The sequence below is a fragment of the Electrona antarctica genome, assembly GCF_951216825.1.
Source record: "Electrona antarctica genome assembly, chromosome: 9".
NCBI lineage: Eukaryota > Metazoa > Chordata > Actinopteri > Myctophiformes > Myctophidae > Electrona > Electrona antarctica.
The window spans coordinates 51,122,569-51,139,408 of record NC_136790.1 but is presented as its reverse complement, the minus strand read 5'-3'; the positions used below and the strand labels follow the sequence as shown (position 1 = coordinate 51,139,408).

At 47.4% G+C, this 16,840-nt stretch overlaps 1 protein-coding gene and 1 long non-coding RNA gene across 2 annotated transcripts in view; both read left to right on the top strand.

The window, feature by feature from the left end:
* Positions 1–11,378, top strand: part of LOC306929473 (cytosolic phospholipase A2 gamma-like) — a 36,983-nt gene extending 25,605 nt beyond the window's left edge. Inside the window, exons 6-8 of the mRNA XM_079510013.1 lie at positions 9,733–9,878; positions 10,373–10,541; positions 11,230–11,378. Coding sequence (XP_079366139.1) covers positions 9,733–9,878; positions 10,373–10,456 — 230 coding nt within the window. The 3' untranslated portion in view covers positions 10,457–10,541; positions 11,230–11,378. The remainder of the gene's footprint in view (positions 1–9,732; positions 9,879–10,372; positions 10,542–11,229) is intronic.
* Positions 5,273–9,330, top strand: LOC306928996. The gene is made up of 3 exons (XR_013790742.1): positions 5,273–5,399; positions 5,526–5,570; positions 9,241–9,330. It is a non-coding gene; the product is annotated as an uncharacterized lncRNA (long non-coding RNA).
* Positions 11,379–16,840: the final 5,462 nt, after the last annotated feature.

The window sequence follows — 16,840 nt, the reverse complement described above, 5'->3', positions numbered from 1 at the left end:
ACCAAGGAAATAGTTTCAAGGCTGAGCCGTGTAGTGTGGATGTGGACTCCTTTTGGCATTGATAACAAATGGTGGACTTACAGAGGACAATAGCACCACTGGTGGTCTACACATGTGGTCACCATGTTCGTGAAAGAGGTCAGCACATCATTTACACAAAGTGAAAAATGTGGCGGATAAAAGCATGATATTTTATACAGAAGACCTTGGGTCATCCTAACACATCCTAGAAGGGGTGCCCATCAACATCTTAAACAGGAAGTGAGTAAAAGTTGTGGACAATATTCAAAATGGCCACCTACCTATACTGTTGACAGTTGACTCAAAAGACACCAACATTATCTCCAAAAAGCATACAATTTGGCACACATATTCTAAAACCTCCTAGTAGGGGTGCACAAAATATTCTGAACCAAAAATGGAAAACGGCCACCTACAGATGATGCAAAAAACACCTAAAGAATGTCATGAAAGCATGAAATGCGGTACAAAAGTTTATGAGTCATAACAGGAAATTGAGGCATTATTTGTTGTTGTTTTTTTCAGATAGATGAACGTGTTCTTTCAGAGCAGAGAGGAAAGCATGACAAGGATCCCTATCCCATCTACACTGTGATTGACAATGAGTTCAAAGACCAGAAATAAACAGTATAATGAATGTGTGTGTGTGTGTGTGTGTGTGTGTGTGTGTGTGTGTGTGTGTGTGTGTGTGTGTGTGTGTGTGTGTGTGTGTGAGACTTTCTTTCCATTCAACACTCGAGTGTCCAAAGCTGGGGAGTCAGGGACTTGTTTAAGCAGTTCAGAATAATGTTTAGGGTGTGGTGGACACTAGGGGAGATGTCTCACATCAGAATGGACACTGGTGGTTGGTTAGGGGTGCAGTGAGGAAGTGATATAAGGAAGTACCTGTACCTGTGTGTTCTTGATGTTGTTTGGAAGTAAAGTACTGAGACTCCCTATACTCCGTCTGCTCGTCTCTTTTATCAACTTCCACAGTGGTGACCTTGACGTTGAATTGAACTTGAACATGAACGCTGACGCGGCTGCCGTACCGGTGTATGCGGCTACAGTTAAGTTGCCAGAGTTTTGGCAACATGATCCAGCCCCGTGGTTTCAACATATTGAGGCGCAGTTTCACCTCCGCGGAATCACGGTGGATGACACCAAATACTACCATGTAGTCGCGGCGTTGGATTCCTCCACCACCCGCCGGGTGATGGGATCCCTCAGGGACCCACCAGCAGACGGTAAATACATCGCTCTCAAAGCAGAGTTGCTGCGCTTGTTCCAGCTGTCAGACGAGGAGCGGGCAGATCGCCTATTGTCCCTTAATGGATTGGGGGACATGAAACCTACGGTGCTGATGGAAAACATGTTGGCGCTACTCGGTGCAGGTGACGCAACGTTTATTTTTGTCCAACTTTTCCTGCGCCAACTCCCGACTCCGGTGCGCACAGCGCTGGCCAGCTCGCCTCTGGTGCGCACCAAGGATTACCGTGGGTTAGCCGAGGAAGCGGATAAGATACTGTTGGCTTCCCGACAGCTGTACACAGTGGCTGCGGTGTCTGATCGCCGCGATCGGGTGACCGAGCGACAGCACGATGACGGATTATGTTATTATCATCGCCGTTTTGGCACCAAGGCGAAACGTTGCACGCCACCATGCTGTTTTGGGAACCAGGGAAACGCCAGAGCCGGCGCTCGTTAGCGGCTATGAGTGCTGGCGTCACCAATGAGCTGCTGTTTATTGAGGACACGTCTTCTGGTAGGCGCCTGCTGGTGGACTCGGGCGCGCAGAGGAGCATCCTGCCTGCGTCTGCCGCGGACGCATTGGGAAGCGGACATGGACCACCGCTGTATGCGGCTAATGGTACTGCCATCCGTACGTTTTGTACCAGGTATGTCACTGTGTGTTTTAATGGACACCAGTTTGCCTGGGACTTTATTATTGCTTCTGTGTCGGTGCCTATACTGGGCGCGGATTTTTTGTGTGCTCACAGACTGTTGGTCGATGTCGCAAATCGTCGGCTGATTGACTCTGTGTCCTTTGACACATACCCGTGCACACTGGGGGGGCCAGGGCCGCCTCCCCTGGCCAATATGCTCGCCACAGGAGATGTATACCAGCGCCTCCTAGCCGATTTCCCGGCCCTGACTGTCCCTGCGTTCTCTGCCTCCGTGGCCAAGCATGGAGTGGAACATTACATTCAAACAGTGGGGCCGCCAGTTTACGCACGAGCGCGCCGCCTGGATGCTGCTAAATTGGCAATAGCCAAGGAGGAGTTCGCCACGATGGAGCGGCTCGGCATTGTACGTCGATCCAACAGTCCGTGGGCGTCCCCTCTGCACATGGTCCCCAAAGCGGATGGAAAGTGGCGTCCGTGTGGTGATTTTCGCCGCCTGAACAAAATTACCACGCACGACCGGTACCCAGTTCCCCATATCCAGGATTTCTCTGCCCACCTGGCAGGGGCCACCATCTTTTCTAAGATAGATTTGGTGCGTGGCTACCACCAGGTGCCGGTCCATCCGCTGGACGTGCCCAAAACCGCTGTGATCACCCCGTTTGGACTGTTTGAGTTCCTGCGGATGCCATTCGGCCTTAAAGGGGCAGCGCAGACATTCCAGCGGATGATGGATTCTGCGCTGCGGGGCATGCCATTCCTGTTCATTTATCTCGATGACATTCTGGTGGCTAGCGGGTCGGCAGGCGAGCATCAGGCCCACCTCCAGCAGCTGTTCGAGCGGCTCAACGAGCACGGACTGATTGTCAATCCGGCGAAGTGTCAGTTCGGCCTGCCCGCGATGGAATTTCTTGGGCACCACGTCTCCCCAGCGGGGGCCGTTCCACTACCCGCCAAGGTGGAGGCCATCACCGTTTTCCCCCGCCCACTCACCGTCAAGCCCCTACAGGAATTTCTGGGTATGGTTAATTTCTACAATCGCTTTATAGCCCATGCTGCTCAAATCATGCACCCCTTGTACGAGGCGTTGAGGGGCAAGAAGGACAACGATGCTGTGGACTGGTCCCCGGAGCGGGTCCAGTCATTTGAGGACGCTAAAGCTGCTCTCGCCAAGGCTGCCATGCTGGCACACCCGTCCCCTGCTGCTCTGATAGCCCTCACCACTGATGCCTCCGACTACGCAGTAGGTGCGGTGTGTGAGCAGTGGGTCTCTGGCGCCTGGCAGCCCCTAGCCTTTTTCAGTAAGAAGCTCCGGGACACTGAGAGAAAATACAGCACATTTGACAGGGAGCTGCTGGCCCTTTTCCTGGCAGTACGGCACTTCAGGTTCCTACTGGAGGGCAGGGAGTTCACCGCATATGTGGATCATAAGCCCCTGACCTTTGCCATGGCCAAGACAACGGAGCCGTGGTCCGGTCGGCAACAGCGCCAACTTTCCGCCATATCGGAGTTTACGACAGACATCCAGCATGTGGCCGGCAAAGACAACCAGGTGGCGGACTGTCTCTCCCGGGGACGCATCAGTCCCGTGCACCTGGGGATGGACTACGCTGCTATGGCCGAGGACCAGCTCAACGACTCAGACCTTCAGGCGTTTAGGACGGCGGTGACAGGACTGCGACTGGAGGATGTGGCATTCCACGACAGCGGCGCCACACTCCTTTGTGACGTCTCCACTGGCCAGCCCCGCCCCATGGTTCCGAAAGACTGGCGCCGCCGGGTGTTTGACGCCATTCATGCCCTTTCACACCCGGGTGTAAGGGCGTCAGTTAAGCTGGTGGGGGAAAAGTTCGTCTGGCCAGGTCTTCGGAGGGACGTCAGAGCATGGGCGGCCTCCTGTGTGGCGTGTCAGCGGGCAAAGGTACATCGACACACTAGGGCTCCCCTGGAGCCGTTTCTCATTCCGGAGAGGCGGTTCGACCACGTCCATGTGGACCTAGTTGGCCCACTTTCCCCGTCCCAGGAGTTCACTTACCTCCTCACTATGGTGGACAGGACCACCAGGTGGCCAGAAGTGGTTCCCTTGAAATCTATGACAGCGTCGGAGGTCGCTCGGGCGTTCATCTCCGGCTGGGTGGCCCGGTTTGGCACTCCATCGGATCTCACTTCGGACAGGGGAGCCCAGTTCACTTCTGAGCTGTGGAGCGCCGTGGCTGAGAGACTGGGGGTGAAACTCCATCGTACCACCGCATACAACCCGAAAGCCAATGGAATGTGTGAGCGTTTTCACCGCTCAATGAAGGCTGCTCTCCGCGCCACGCTCACGGGCCACAACTGGATCGACCGTCTCCCGTGGGTCATGTTGGGCCTGCGTTCAGCACCAAAGGAGGACCTGCAGTCCTCTTCGGCCGAGCTGGTCTTTGGTCAGCCGCTGAGGGTCCCTGGGGAGTTTCTCCCTGGTTCCTCTGGCCCTTGGTCCACCGCAGTTCAGCGCTCTACCTTCCGGGACGTGAGTGCGTTTGCCCCGGTTCCTACACACCACTGCCTTCCCCAGTCCTACATCCCGAAGGACCTCATGGCTGCCCGCTACGTCTTTATCCGGCATGATGCCCACCGCTCTCCGCTGCAGGCTCCGTATGACGGGCCCTTCCGGGTCCTCGAGGTGGGCCCCAAGAGCTTTGTAGTGGACATGGGGGGGAATAAGGAGCGGATTTCCGTCGATCGCCTTAAACCTGCTCATATGGCTCCAGACGAGCCGGTGCAGCTGGCTCAGCCTCCACGCCGGGGTCGGCCACCCAGAACTGCCCCTGCCCCTCCAGCCATTGTGACTCCTGCCTTTCCCCCGGCAAAGCCTCATCGTCGGCGGGGACGTCCCCCTGCCCCTACCTCTAACCCTGCCCCTGCCACGCCCCCTGTTACTGTGACATACAGTCGTTATGGTCGTGCAGTCAGACATCCTAAAAGGGACTAAAAGACACTGGGTGTACTGTTGGGGGGGTTTATAGAGGTTTAATGTGTTGCACTTGTCAATTCTGAGTGTTCGGGGGGGGCCTGTGTGGTGGACACTAGGGGAGATGTCTCACATCAGAATGGACACTGGTGGTTGGTTAGGGGTGCAGTGAGGAAGTGATATAAGGAAGTACCTGTACCTGTGTGTTCTTGATGTTGTTTGGAAGTAAAGTACTGAGACTCCCTATACTCCGTCTGCTCGTCTCTTTTATCAACTTCCACAAGGGTAAATAATCAGCAACGTCTTCTCGCTTAAATCTGGGCGTCCTTCACTTCCCACAAGTGTGATTCTTTTGTCTCTTTTTTTAATGGTTCAGTCAGAGCATTACTATGTTTCCTTGACAGACGTGTGGGTTGAGATGACCCCCCATGAGGCGGGGTACTCTCTCACCGGGGCCTTCGTGGACCAGAAACGCTTTGGGAGTAAGTTTGACCACGGGACGTTGATAAAGGAGCAGCCAGAGATGGACATGCTCTACGTGCAAGGTGAGCCTCCACCATGCACGGTCAGTCCACTTGTTCTGTTGGTTTATTCTTCCAAAGCATTACATTTGCAATTCAATTGAAATGAAATGAAATGAAATTACACATTTTGTGTTGATCTATTGGCAGGCTTGTGTGGTAGTGCTGCAGCTGATACATCACTTTTAAAACTAGGTTGGTTCATTGGTTGTTCATTCAAGCATTCCCTCTCTCTCTCTGCATGCGTGTGAGTGCGTGCATGCATGCTTTAATATGTCAGAAACTACAACATTGTGTGTTTTGCTGTGTTTGGCACTGTAATCCACAGTATCTATTTAGCGTATAGCCCTTAGAGTGGTATAGTGTCATGCACTCTAGGGCAATACATGACAAAAAGGGAGTCCACACACAAGGCAAACCTTTTATATTATATATTTATTATTCTAAATTAAAATAAGTTAGGCAATAATCAAATAAACTGGTATGAGATGTGACAATGTCAGTAATCAGTCATGTATGCAGAGTATGGATGTATGGAGTGTGCTGTGTGTGAGTGTTGTAAAAGATATGCAACTGCTTGGAAAGAGAGCTGACTTATATACTCTCCCAAACCACACCCCTCTCAGGTGTACACAGTTGGCCTGACGGCCTGCTCCACTCTGCCCTAATCACCCAGGCTGCCGGCTAGCCTACAGTAGGCACGTTTACATGTCACGTTCTAATCGGGTTAAAACAAGGTTTTAAATACACCCGATTTAAAATATCCATGTATACACCTAAATAAACCCGATCAAGTCCGACCCGATTTAAATTCTAATCGGGTGCAGAGGGGTGGTCTAGACTTTTTTTAGACCCGATCAAGAGGACATTTCTTCCATGTATACACCTTAACCCGATTAGAATCTGATATGTTCTTTCTGCACATAAAATCGTCGGCAATTTCTGTTGCTTAACCTCCTTGTTTTTGGCAGTGCGATGAGGCGGTATTCCTCTCTCTCGTTCCCTCTCCCCCCTCTCTCTCTGCAAGCGCACGTGCGCGCACACACACACACACACGGCACTATTGCCGAAAATCTCCCATGCAAATAAAAAGTATAAATAAATAAAAGTGTTGCAGCCACTGAGATAATGGATGATGAGAATCACTCGTAGGCTACCTGAAGTTGCATGCGCTGCCCCCCCCCCCCCCCCCCCCCTCTGTGATCGCAGATGCCTTATCTGTTTCTGTTTGGCTGAAGAAAGTTGATATCCAATACTATGCCTACATGCCATTATGGTTTAAACTTGAAGCTGGTCAGTTTAGTGTGCTTCAAGTGAGTCAGAGTCGGACCAGCTCCGCTGCTTCAAGTCAGAGTTGGAACAGCTCCGCTGCAGCTACAGTAATTGATTTGACCTAGTTTCACGTCTTTTGCTAGTGATGTAATCAATTCATCATTTGGAGCCACCTGCGTAAAATTCCACATTAGCCTATTTGACATTTTAAATGGCTTGCATGCCATGTACTCTTAATATTTTTCATTGTATATAGATATTTAATATAATATTCTTTCCATTGCAACTATAGGGTAGGGTAAATGTGAAAGCTGAATTAATAATAAATAGTATAAAGACGAGACGACTCAGACCATAAGGGTTATTAATTACTAGCCACAAAATAAGCTGGAAATCAATCAACTCCGACGTCTGAAGGCTCTACCATTCAGTAGCCTACCATTGCTAAACAGACACAGTCCAAGTAGGCTAGTTGCATTCTCGACAGAGATGAGAGAGGAGAGCTGGAAACCATTCAGCACGCCCACTTGGGTCCCATGTGGTTTCAATGCGGGATACATGGGTACAAGTGGGAATGGGCTTGAACTGGGAACATGTAGTTCCAACATGGTCTACATGTGGGCTAACTTGCATGGGTTGGAAGTGGGCAAGCCTATATAGGTCCCACGTGGTCTACACAAGGGCTAACTGGCATGGGTTGGAAGTAGGCAAGCCCATATTGGTCCAACATGGTCTACATGTGGGCTAACTTGCATGGGTTGGAAGTGGGCAAGCCCATGTAGTTCCAACATGGTCTACATGTGGGCTAACTGGCATGGGTTGGAAGTGGGCAAGCCCATCTACAAGTAGGGCTGTAGCCTGTAGGCCTACACAAACAGCAGCGTTGTAACAGTAGGCCTATAGAGCGTCGCAGTCCCGCCCCCTACATGGCCCAGGAAATGATTCTCCGTTCATTTTCCTCATAGACATTTCAGAAAGTATTTATTTTATTTATTTACTTTTTGAAATGTCTATGGGAAAAATGCATTGGGATTCATTTCCTGGGCCATGGTAGGGGGCGGGACTGCGGCGCTCTATAGCCTATAGGTATTAGGTAGGCCTACCATTACAATCCCTTTGTTCTTCTGCTCATCTTCTCCACTCATTTCCCCCATCAGAAAAGTTGAAGTCAAACTGATCTGCTGCTTCATTAACGAAACAAATCCAAATACATCCAGTGGCGGCCTTATATATGTTTCAATCGTTTCAATTGAAACGGGCCTCGAGCATTGGGGGCCTCCCGATTAAAAAAAACCCAAACAAAAAATTCAGTGTGTGTAAAGGCGGGAGGGAAGAATGGGTAAAAGTGGGAAAACACATGTGGTGACCCATTTTATAGTAATAATAGGCCTATTAATAATAATAGGGTTAATCAACTAGTCGACTAGTAAACTAGGCAACTAGTCAACTAGTAAAACTGACTAGAAGTGAATGCCCTACAGTACAATGTAGTACAGTATGAGTACAGTATAGTACAAGTAAGTACAGTACGACTACAGTACAAGTGCATTACAGTACGAGTACAGTACAGTACAATGTAGTAGGCTACAGTACAAGTACGGTATCAGTACAGTACAGTACAATGTAGTAGGCTACAGTACAAGTACGGTATCAGTACAGTACAATGTAGTAGGCTACAGTACAAGTACAGTATTAGTACAGTACGAGTACAGAACGAGTACAGTACATCCAGTGGCGGCCTTATATATGTCTCAATCATTTCAATTGAATTTAAAAATTATGTAATTATTATTATTATTATTATTTGTAGTAGTAGTATTGCATTGCATCACATCCTTCCAATCAGCCTAGTCAATTATTCATCCTCCTCCTGTACGTCCACTTACCACTAGTTGGCATCAGCTAATAATCGCTGCAGGTTTTTTTTTATTTTTTATAATAATTATTAACTATTAAAATTATGACGTCATGAACGGGGCCTCCCGCGTGCACTCACTGCACTAGCAGCGCTGAGACACTGACAAAAAAAGAGGAAAAAAAAAACATTTTTTTTTTTGATAATAATTATTAATTATTAAAATTATGACGTCATGAACGTGGCCTCCCGTGTGCACTCACTGCACTAGCAGCGCTGAGACACTGACAAAAACAAGTTTTTATTTTTTATTTTTATAATAATAATTATTAATTATTAAAATGATGACGTCATGAACGGGGCCTCCCGATCTCTAAGGCCGCCCCTGAGTACATCACCACTCTGTTCAGATGGGTCTGATTTCATTATACAAACAGCAGCTAATCTGATTAAAAGTGGGCACATGTAAACACCTGATCGGATTGAATTTGCCCCATGTAAACACTTGATCCAAAACCTTCAATCGGGTTTATTTTAATCAGATTGGAAGAAAGGTGTCCATGTAAACGCACCTAGTGAGGCATAGGGGACAGGGCCGCCACAATAGCCGTATAGTAATCTAATCCTGTATAGTACTCCCGTAGTACTCTCCACCTACTGTACCTACTGTATGAATGATGCTCAGCCTCTTTCCATCCATCCATCCACCTGCCCACCCACCTCTCTCTCATATTTCAGCGTTCAACCCCCTCATAAACCACAAATGGGGAATCACATACAACTTCCTGCACAACACGACAGGTGAGTCCAGAGCTCTGACACAATTCACTGATCATAATTATGGTGGAATGTCATGTTTTTCTGAAGTCTTATTGATCCGACTGGCCCCATTATAACTAACCCTATCCCTAACCTCACACTAACCTAAAGGTTGGAACAAGGGGGTTGTATTGGTCACCATAAGTGGTCAATGGGTATTTAGAGTATAATTCTGACATTCCTAGATGTGTTCTTGCATAGATGTATTAGAACAGTGATTATGATGCAATTATAATGCATTATTATGATACTGGCAAAAACAAGAGTGCAGTAATTATAAAGTATTATGACACTTGATCTTATCCTGTAAGTCAGTATAAAATGCTTTAAACTTGTCACGACTGGCCACGACTTAATGACGCGTGATCGCCGAGACAGTTTGTTTATTTTTGGACCACAATTCTTCTACAGGTCTACAGGGTCTTTCTAAATCAGAAACGAGGGAGTACATCGACGCTGGACTGCTGCTGAACTCTCCCTACTTCTCCGTCCTCAGGAAAGAGAGAAAAGTCGACCTTATCATCTCCCTCGACTTCAGCGAAGGAGACCCTATGCAGGTAACACACGCACGCACACACATATATACAGACAGACCCCCCCCCCCCCCCCCCCCCCCCAAATAAAGTCCCCACACTTTTAAGTCCTGACGGTGCCACGGCGTACAGAGTTTCTGTTTTTTATGCCCATCATTTTCATCAACACAACATCAGGATCCTCTCATGTTTAGTCAATCAGTCGTATGGTAGTGGGTACTTCACTGGGTACTCTGACAGCAAGTACAACGGGTATTCCATAAGCACACTGACAATTCTATCTTGCATCGTTGGCATCATTACTGAGTAGGACTGGTGCCGTTACACTCCTAGTATTTAATAATGTAGAAATTTGGCAAATCTTACACTGAAGATGCAGGCAGGGTTACATTGAGTGTGTGCAATGAGTCCGGTTTTATAGGGAACAGTTTGATTGGAGAAGTGTTTGGACACTGCTGGGCTAACTAATCCTAACCACAAATAATCAAGACATTGTCTTTATCATTTTGTTTCTACAGACAATTGAGGATGCTCATAGGATGTCCAAGGATATGGGTATAGCTTTCCCACACGTTGAATTTACAGAAGATGACAGAAAATAACCAAATGACTTCTACGTGTGTCCAGGAGACGTCAACACCCCAACAGTGATCCACATGCCTCTGTTCAACAGAGTGAACTGTCCCGGTAACTGTTCTATATATAAGCATAATCTGACTCTGATTATAAACCACTTGACCCCCAGCTTCTGTATTCTGAGGGGAATATAAACATGAACAATGCGGAATATACGGGTACTAATACCCACCCGAGCAGAATTGAAAGTAACATATACAGTAGCCTACATCTATGTAGCCTGGCTAATAAGCCAGACCGAATCAGCCGTTGGCAAAAAAAGAATTGCCTGCCGGCGGATTACGGTCTGGAGAGGCTCAATTGTACGCCCATTCCCTACACCAGAGAACTGGTGTGGCCAATCGGGACACGGTATGCAATATGGGCGGGCTTTGGTACAGTGACGTTCAATGCTTGAGACCTTTGACTGACAGTAGCTCTGACCAATTGCGTCAAAGAGAAAATGTTTGAACCCGCCCCCCGGGAAACAAGATCCATACACAGCATCTACAGACTCAAATACCACACGACAGTGTGATTTGAGTCTGGCTTATTAGGGGATCAAAGACCATTTTTGAGGTTTTGTATCCATTTTTCTTTCATCACAAAATATGTGATGAAAAAAGGAAAGAAACGATTGATAGTACCGGAAATACCTACCGTAGAAACCTTAATTCAGTGAAAAACCTTTTTATTGCTGTGTGAAATTAGAACAATGTAAAATATTTGTGTTTCCACTTTCTCCTCATCTCTGCATCAGATGATCTTGAACAGATGAGAAAGAAATACCAGACCATCCAATTCACCTTTGATGCTGCAAAGATCAAAGAGCTGATGGAAAGAGCCGCCGCAAATGTGAGCAACACCAAATCCATGCTCCAGGAGGAGATTTGGAATGCTGTAAATAAGAGAAGGTACAATGCATTGATGTCGCTTCTAGACCTGTGGATCTCAACCTTTTCAGGCGGTGACCCCCCAAAATAATAATATTTAAACTGGCGACCCACCAAACTAATCATGTTTGAATCCCCCTCCCTGATATGCACTTGGAGTGACATGTGAGACGTTGGTGATTCTTCTAGAAAGGAGCTTTGACAATTAAAATGACACAATAGACTTTGTAGTCTAATAGTTTAACTTGAACAGTAATAATCTCTTTAACAAGTAGAAGATTTGCAATACACATTATTTGTTTATTATTTCTCCGACTCCAGAATGAGGCTGTGTCTGGAGGCCCTGTCGGCTGTTACTGGGTGTAACGTGGAACAAACCTCGGCATCGTCTCAGCTGACTCCTCAAGATATCGCCAACATCGTGGATTTGAAGGAATTTTACAAGCAAGAAGGCTTCCAGGAACTTGCGTTTGGGGACATTATCTCTGCGGGAGACCGATGGTATGGACTTATACAGCAATAGTGCAGGAATCTCTCCGCAGAAATGGATACACCAGTTTGCATTTATTATTTTACCTTCGATTTACCTTGCATTTCTGTAAAAAAGTATACCATTACATTTGATTCCAGTAACTATCAAAGAAGTATAGCTGTAACTATTCATGAAATTGGTAGTGGCAATGGCAACAGCAACCATGCCATGGTGTGACTGGTTCATTTTAGAGAATAGAGGATAAAATAGTGTCACGTAAAACCTAAGCCGCTGAACCTGTGGGTGTAAATAAGTCCGTTTGATGAGGGCTAGGTGCACAGAAAAATGACAAACCAGAAATCTCAATTGTTGCCGAGAATTTATTTTCTCCAAAAATAATTAGTTTCCCAAAAAAATGTTCAAAAAACTTTCAGGAAAAATATTCTTTCACAAAAATAAAATATAACTTCTCAAAATGAAAATAACAAACTTACATCATATGCTTAAATTCAAGCATCCAGTCTGGACGTTACAAGTCCTAACACTGTAGGGCAGAGCTTCCCGCATGGTGCCCCTTCTCCCTCCCTCTCTCACAATAGAATGACTACCTACATTCCAAACCCAGGCCTCTGACTAGTGGCCCGAACCATCTGTCTAGTGACAGGTTTGCTCACTTGTAAATCTAGTGAACATGTACCACAGAAAACATTTCCAAACCTTTACCATAACATTGTCAATCCAAAGTAATTTGACAACCCAGGTTTTAAACAACCCGTCCCCTTGTAATCATGCTAAATAGTATGCATTACCAAACACATGCACCCCTTCAAAATGGTGCAACCCAATCTGAATCCTCCACCTATAAAAGGAGCAGTGGATTCAGTGATGACTCTTTTGTGCAACTTGAAACAGGAAATGAGGATGGTGTGAGTAGTGTGTGTGTTTGACAATATAGTAATGCTACTTAAACTGTTTGACTTTGAAATAAATAAAAGTATGTTTGACCAACCAATATTGTCTGTCCAATTTATGTGGTGAAATGAATGAATATATGTATACCAAACTGTAGAACAACTGATTGCTAACCTAGCCGGCATAGTTAGCAAACAGTGACTCTGACAGAAAATGTGGAAAATAATAACAGGTTAGGAGGATATATTGCAATGAGGTTATGATAAACAGAAAATGAGAATGAAATACAATTAAACATGGGGCTCAAGAGGAAAAGTGATAAGCAGTCTGTCTTTATCACACATCCCCCCCCTTTAAGACCTGTCCCTCACATGTCTTTGCGGGACAGGAAGTCAGCCACCACATTATCCTTTCCTGCACGGTACTTCACAGTAAACTTATAAGGCTGCAAAGAAAGGTACCACCGTGCTATTCTGCCATTTGTGTCCCTCATCCTGTGGATCCATTGGAGGGCACGATGATCAGTCTCGAGGATAAAGTCTTTTCCCAGGACGTAATACCTGAGGGTGTCAAGAGCCCACTTGATAGCTAGACCCTCCTTTTCGATGACTGAATAACGTGTCTCTCTTGGGTAGAGCTTGCGGCTCACATACAGTACAGGTCTCTGTTCTCCTGCCCTCCCTTGTAGTAACACCACCCCAAGACCAACCCCAGATGCATCGGTCGGCACGGTAAAGGGCAATGAAAAGTCAGGGCTCTGTAAGACAGGATCTTGACACAGACACTGTTTGAGGTCCTGGAAGGCTGCATCACACTCTGGTGTCCACTTGACTTTCACAGGGCAGGACTTTCGTGTCAGTGCTGTAAGTGGGGCCGCTCTGTCTGAAAAATTGGGGATGAACCTTCTATACCACCCAGCTAGACCCAGAAATGATCTGACCTGACGCTTGGTTGTGGGTGGTGGACAGGATTGAACAGCTTCAATTTTGTCAACCTGTGGGCGAATTTGGCCTCCCCAATTATATACCCCAAGTACTTGACTTCCGACTTTACCAACTGGCATTTCCTGGCATTGACGACTAGCCCGGCCTGCTGAATGCGTTGGAAGACATCAGAGAGGTGTTGGAGATGTTGTTCCCGTGTAGAGCTGAAAATTACTACATCATCGATGTAGGCTGCCGAGTAGGACTCCGCCCCTCTCAACACATCGTCCATGAGCCTTTGAAACGTAGCTGCTGCTCCGTGTAGGCCGAAGGGCATCACAGTGAAACGGTACAGCCCAGAGGGCACTCGAAAGGCGGTAATGTCTTTGGCCCTCTCAGTAAGGGGAATCTGCCAATAGCCCTTACACAAGTCAAGAGTAGTCAAATACTTTGCATTCCCCAGCCGTTCTATCAATTCATCTACCCGTGGCATAGGATAGGGGTCAAAGGCAGAAACACTGTTCACTTTGATGAAATTGATACAAAACCTCAAGTCTGGGGTGTCTTTCTTGGGCACCAGCACCATGGGACTACACCATTGGCTGGTGCAAGGCTCAATGATGCCCATGTCCAGGTGGCTGGAATTCGGTAGCTGGACTGACGGATTGGTGCCGTCTCGTGAGACAATAGATTGATGTCGTGAGTGACCAAATCAGTGCGTCCTGGTCGCTCACTAAACAACCCATCAGGAAAACAGTCTGTCAGTTAATTCTGTTCGGAAGGAGCAAGGTGACTTACATCAGGAAGTGTAAAGGAGTCAGAGGATGCAGGGAAGTATTGCTCCTCCAACTCTTCCTCATCTGTGACAACTCTGGCCAGGAGCTGCTGAGACAGAGGAATTCTGTCCTTCCATTCCCTCAGAAGATTCACGTGGAAAGTCTGTTGTTTCTTCCAACGATTTGGCATGAAAAGTTCATAGGTCACCGGTCCCATTTTGCGAGTGACCTCAAATGGACCCTGCCACTTGGCAAGGAGGCTGCTTTCAGAGCTGGGCAACAACAACAACACCTTCTGCCCTGGTTGGAAAGTGCGTGGCTTGCTGCGCTGGTCATAGCCCTTCTTCTGCCTGGACTGTGCCTTTTCAATATTGGCATGTGCTGCTCCAGTTTGTCTCTCATCTTGAGTACATAGGACATAACTCCAACCTGCTTGGCTGGCTGCTCTCCTTCCCAGGCCTCTTTCAGAATGTCCAACGGCCCTCTGACATGACGGCCATATAGGAGGTCAAAAGGGGAAAATCCTGTTGTTGCCTGGGGGACCTCTCTATAGGCGAAGAGCAGGAATGGAAGCCATTGGTCCCAGTCGGCACCCGTGTCGGACACAAACTTGCGAAGCATAGCTTTCAGGGTTTTGTTGAACCGCTCGACCATGCCATCGGTCTGCGGATGATAGGGGGTGGTTCGTATTCCCTTAATGCCTAAGAGGCGAAAAACCTCTTTCACAAACTTAGAGGTCAGATTGGTACCCTGATCTGTAATTACCTCCCGGGGGACCCCGACCCTTGAGAATAACTGTATCAAACAGTTAACGACCTGGCGGCTCTTAACCTTTCTAAGGGGAAAAGCTTCCATGTACTTAGTAGCATAGTCACCAATAACAAGAATGAAGCGGTTGCCTGATGAACTACGCTCTAAGGGGCCTACAACATCCATAGCGATGCGTGAAAAGGGTTCATCTATCACTGGCATAGGAATTAAAGGGGCCCTGTCACCTTTCTTTCCTGGAGCTGTTTGTTGACATTTTGCACAGGTTTTACAGTAATCTATTACTTCCAGGTACATTAGTGGCCAGTAAAAGCGTGCCGCTATGCGGGCATAGGTTTTGGTGTGACCTAAATGGCCTGCCCAAGGTATCGAGTGTCCGAGGTGTAACACTGTGGGCCTCAGACCTTTTGGCACCACCAACTGGTCACCTGTACTGGTGCGCCTGTACAAAATCTGTCCCTTGACAACAAACATTTCCTTGTCCAGAACTGAAATCTTGGTAGACTCGTCTACACTCTTCTCAAACAGTTTCTTGAGGGTTTCATCCTGTCTCTGCAATGCACTGACATTACTTGGCAAAATGTCAAAATCTATGTCTGGCATTGCTGGTTCGGACTCTGATAAATTAGTTGCCCAAACCTTCTCTTGTCTTTTCTGACTCCGGGTTTTCTTAACCCTGCTCTGCTTGGCCCCCTCCCCAGCAAATGGTAGCTCCTCCCACCCCCGATCTGAATCTGAGCGTTGGGATCTAGTGACTACCATGACTTCCCTGGGGCTGTCTGAAACACAGGATGGGGCACCAGAACTGTCAGAAACCTGGAAATGACTTAATAACTCATAGAGTATTGGCAAATCTCTTCCCAGCACTACGGGATAGGGCAAGTGTGCTACCACCCCTACACTGAGAATGTACTCCTGTCCATCTATCTGAATGGCTGTTTCAGCAGTTGGATAAGGCTTGGAGTCACCGTGAACACAGGTTACATTAACCTTCCCTGCGTGCATCAAAATCTGATTGGGCAAATGGTCTTCTCTAATTAGAGTCTGGTCACTTCCTGAATCTAACAGAGCTTTGCAAAAATGACCTGCTAGACACACTTTAATCACACTGTCGGCAGTAGGCTTTGGCTGTTCTGAAGGTGCATACACAGAGCTTAAGTGAGATTTCCTAACAGCAGTAACTGGACATTCAACCTTAATGTGCCCTGGCTGACCACAGTTGTAACACACAGGTGGATCTTTCCTATCTGGTTTCTTAGGGGGCCTGGCATCTTGAGATCTATTAAAGTTCCTAGACCCACTATTCGAACCACCCCCGGGATTACCATGAGAGGAGTGAGGTGTAGTGGTTGACCTTCCCATCTGGTAGCCCTTGGAGGCTGCAATAAAGGTCTCTGCAGCTCAGCTGCTGCTCGTGACGTAACTGGGTCACGCTCTTTGATCCACGCCCTCAGCTCCGGGTTGAGGATGCGTAAGAACTGCTCCTTGACAATGGCGTCCCCAATCTCCTCCTTGGATATCTGTCTAGGGTTCATCCATTTGTCTCTGGATTAAGTCTCTTAATCTGCAAAATGGCTGCTTTCACATGGTCATACTGCATAGCAAGATCAATGTCCATGGCTATGTA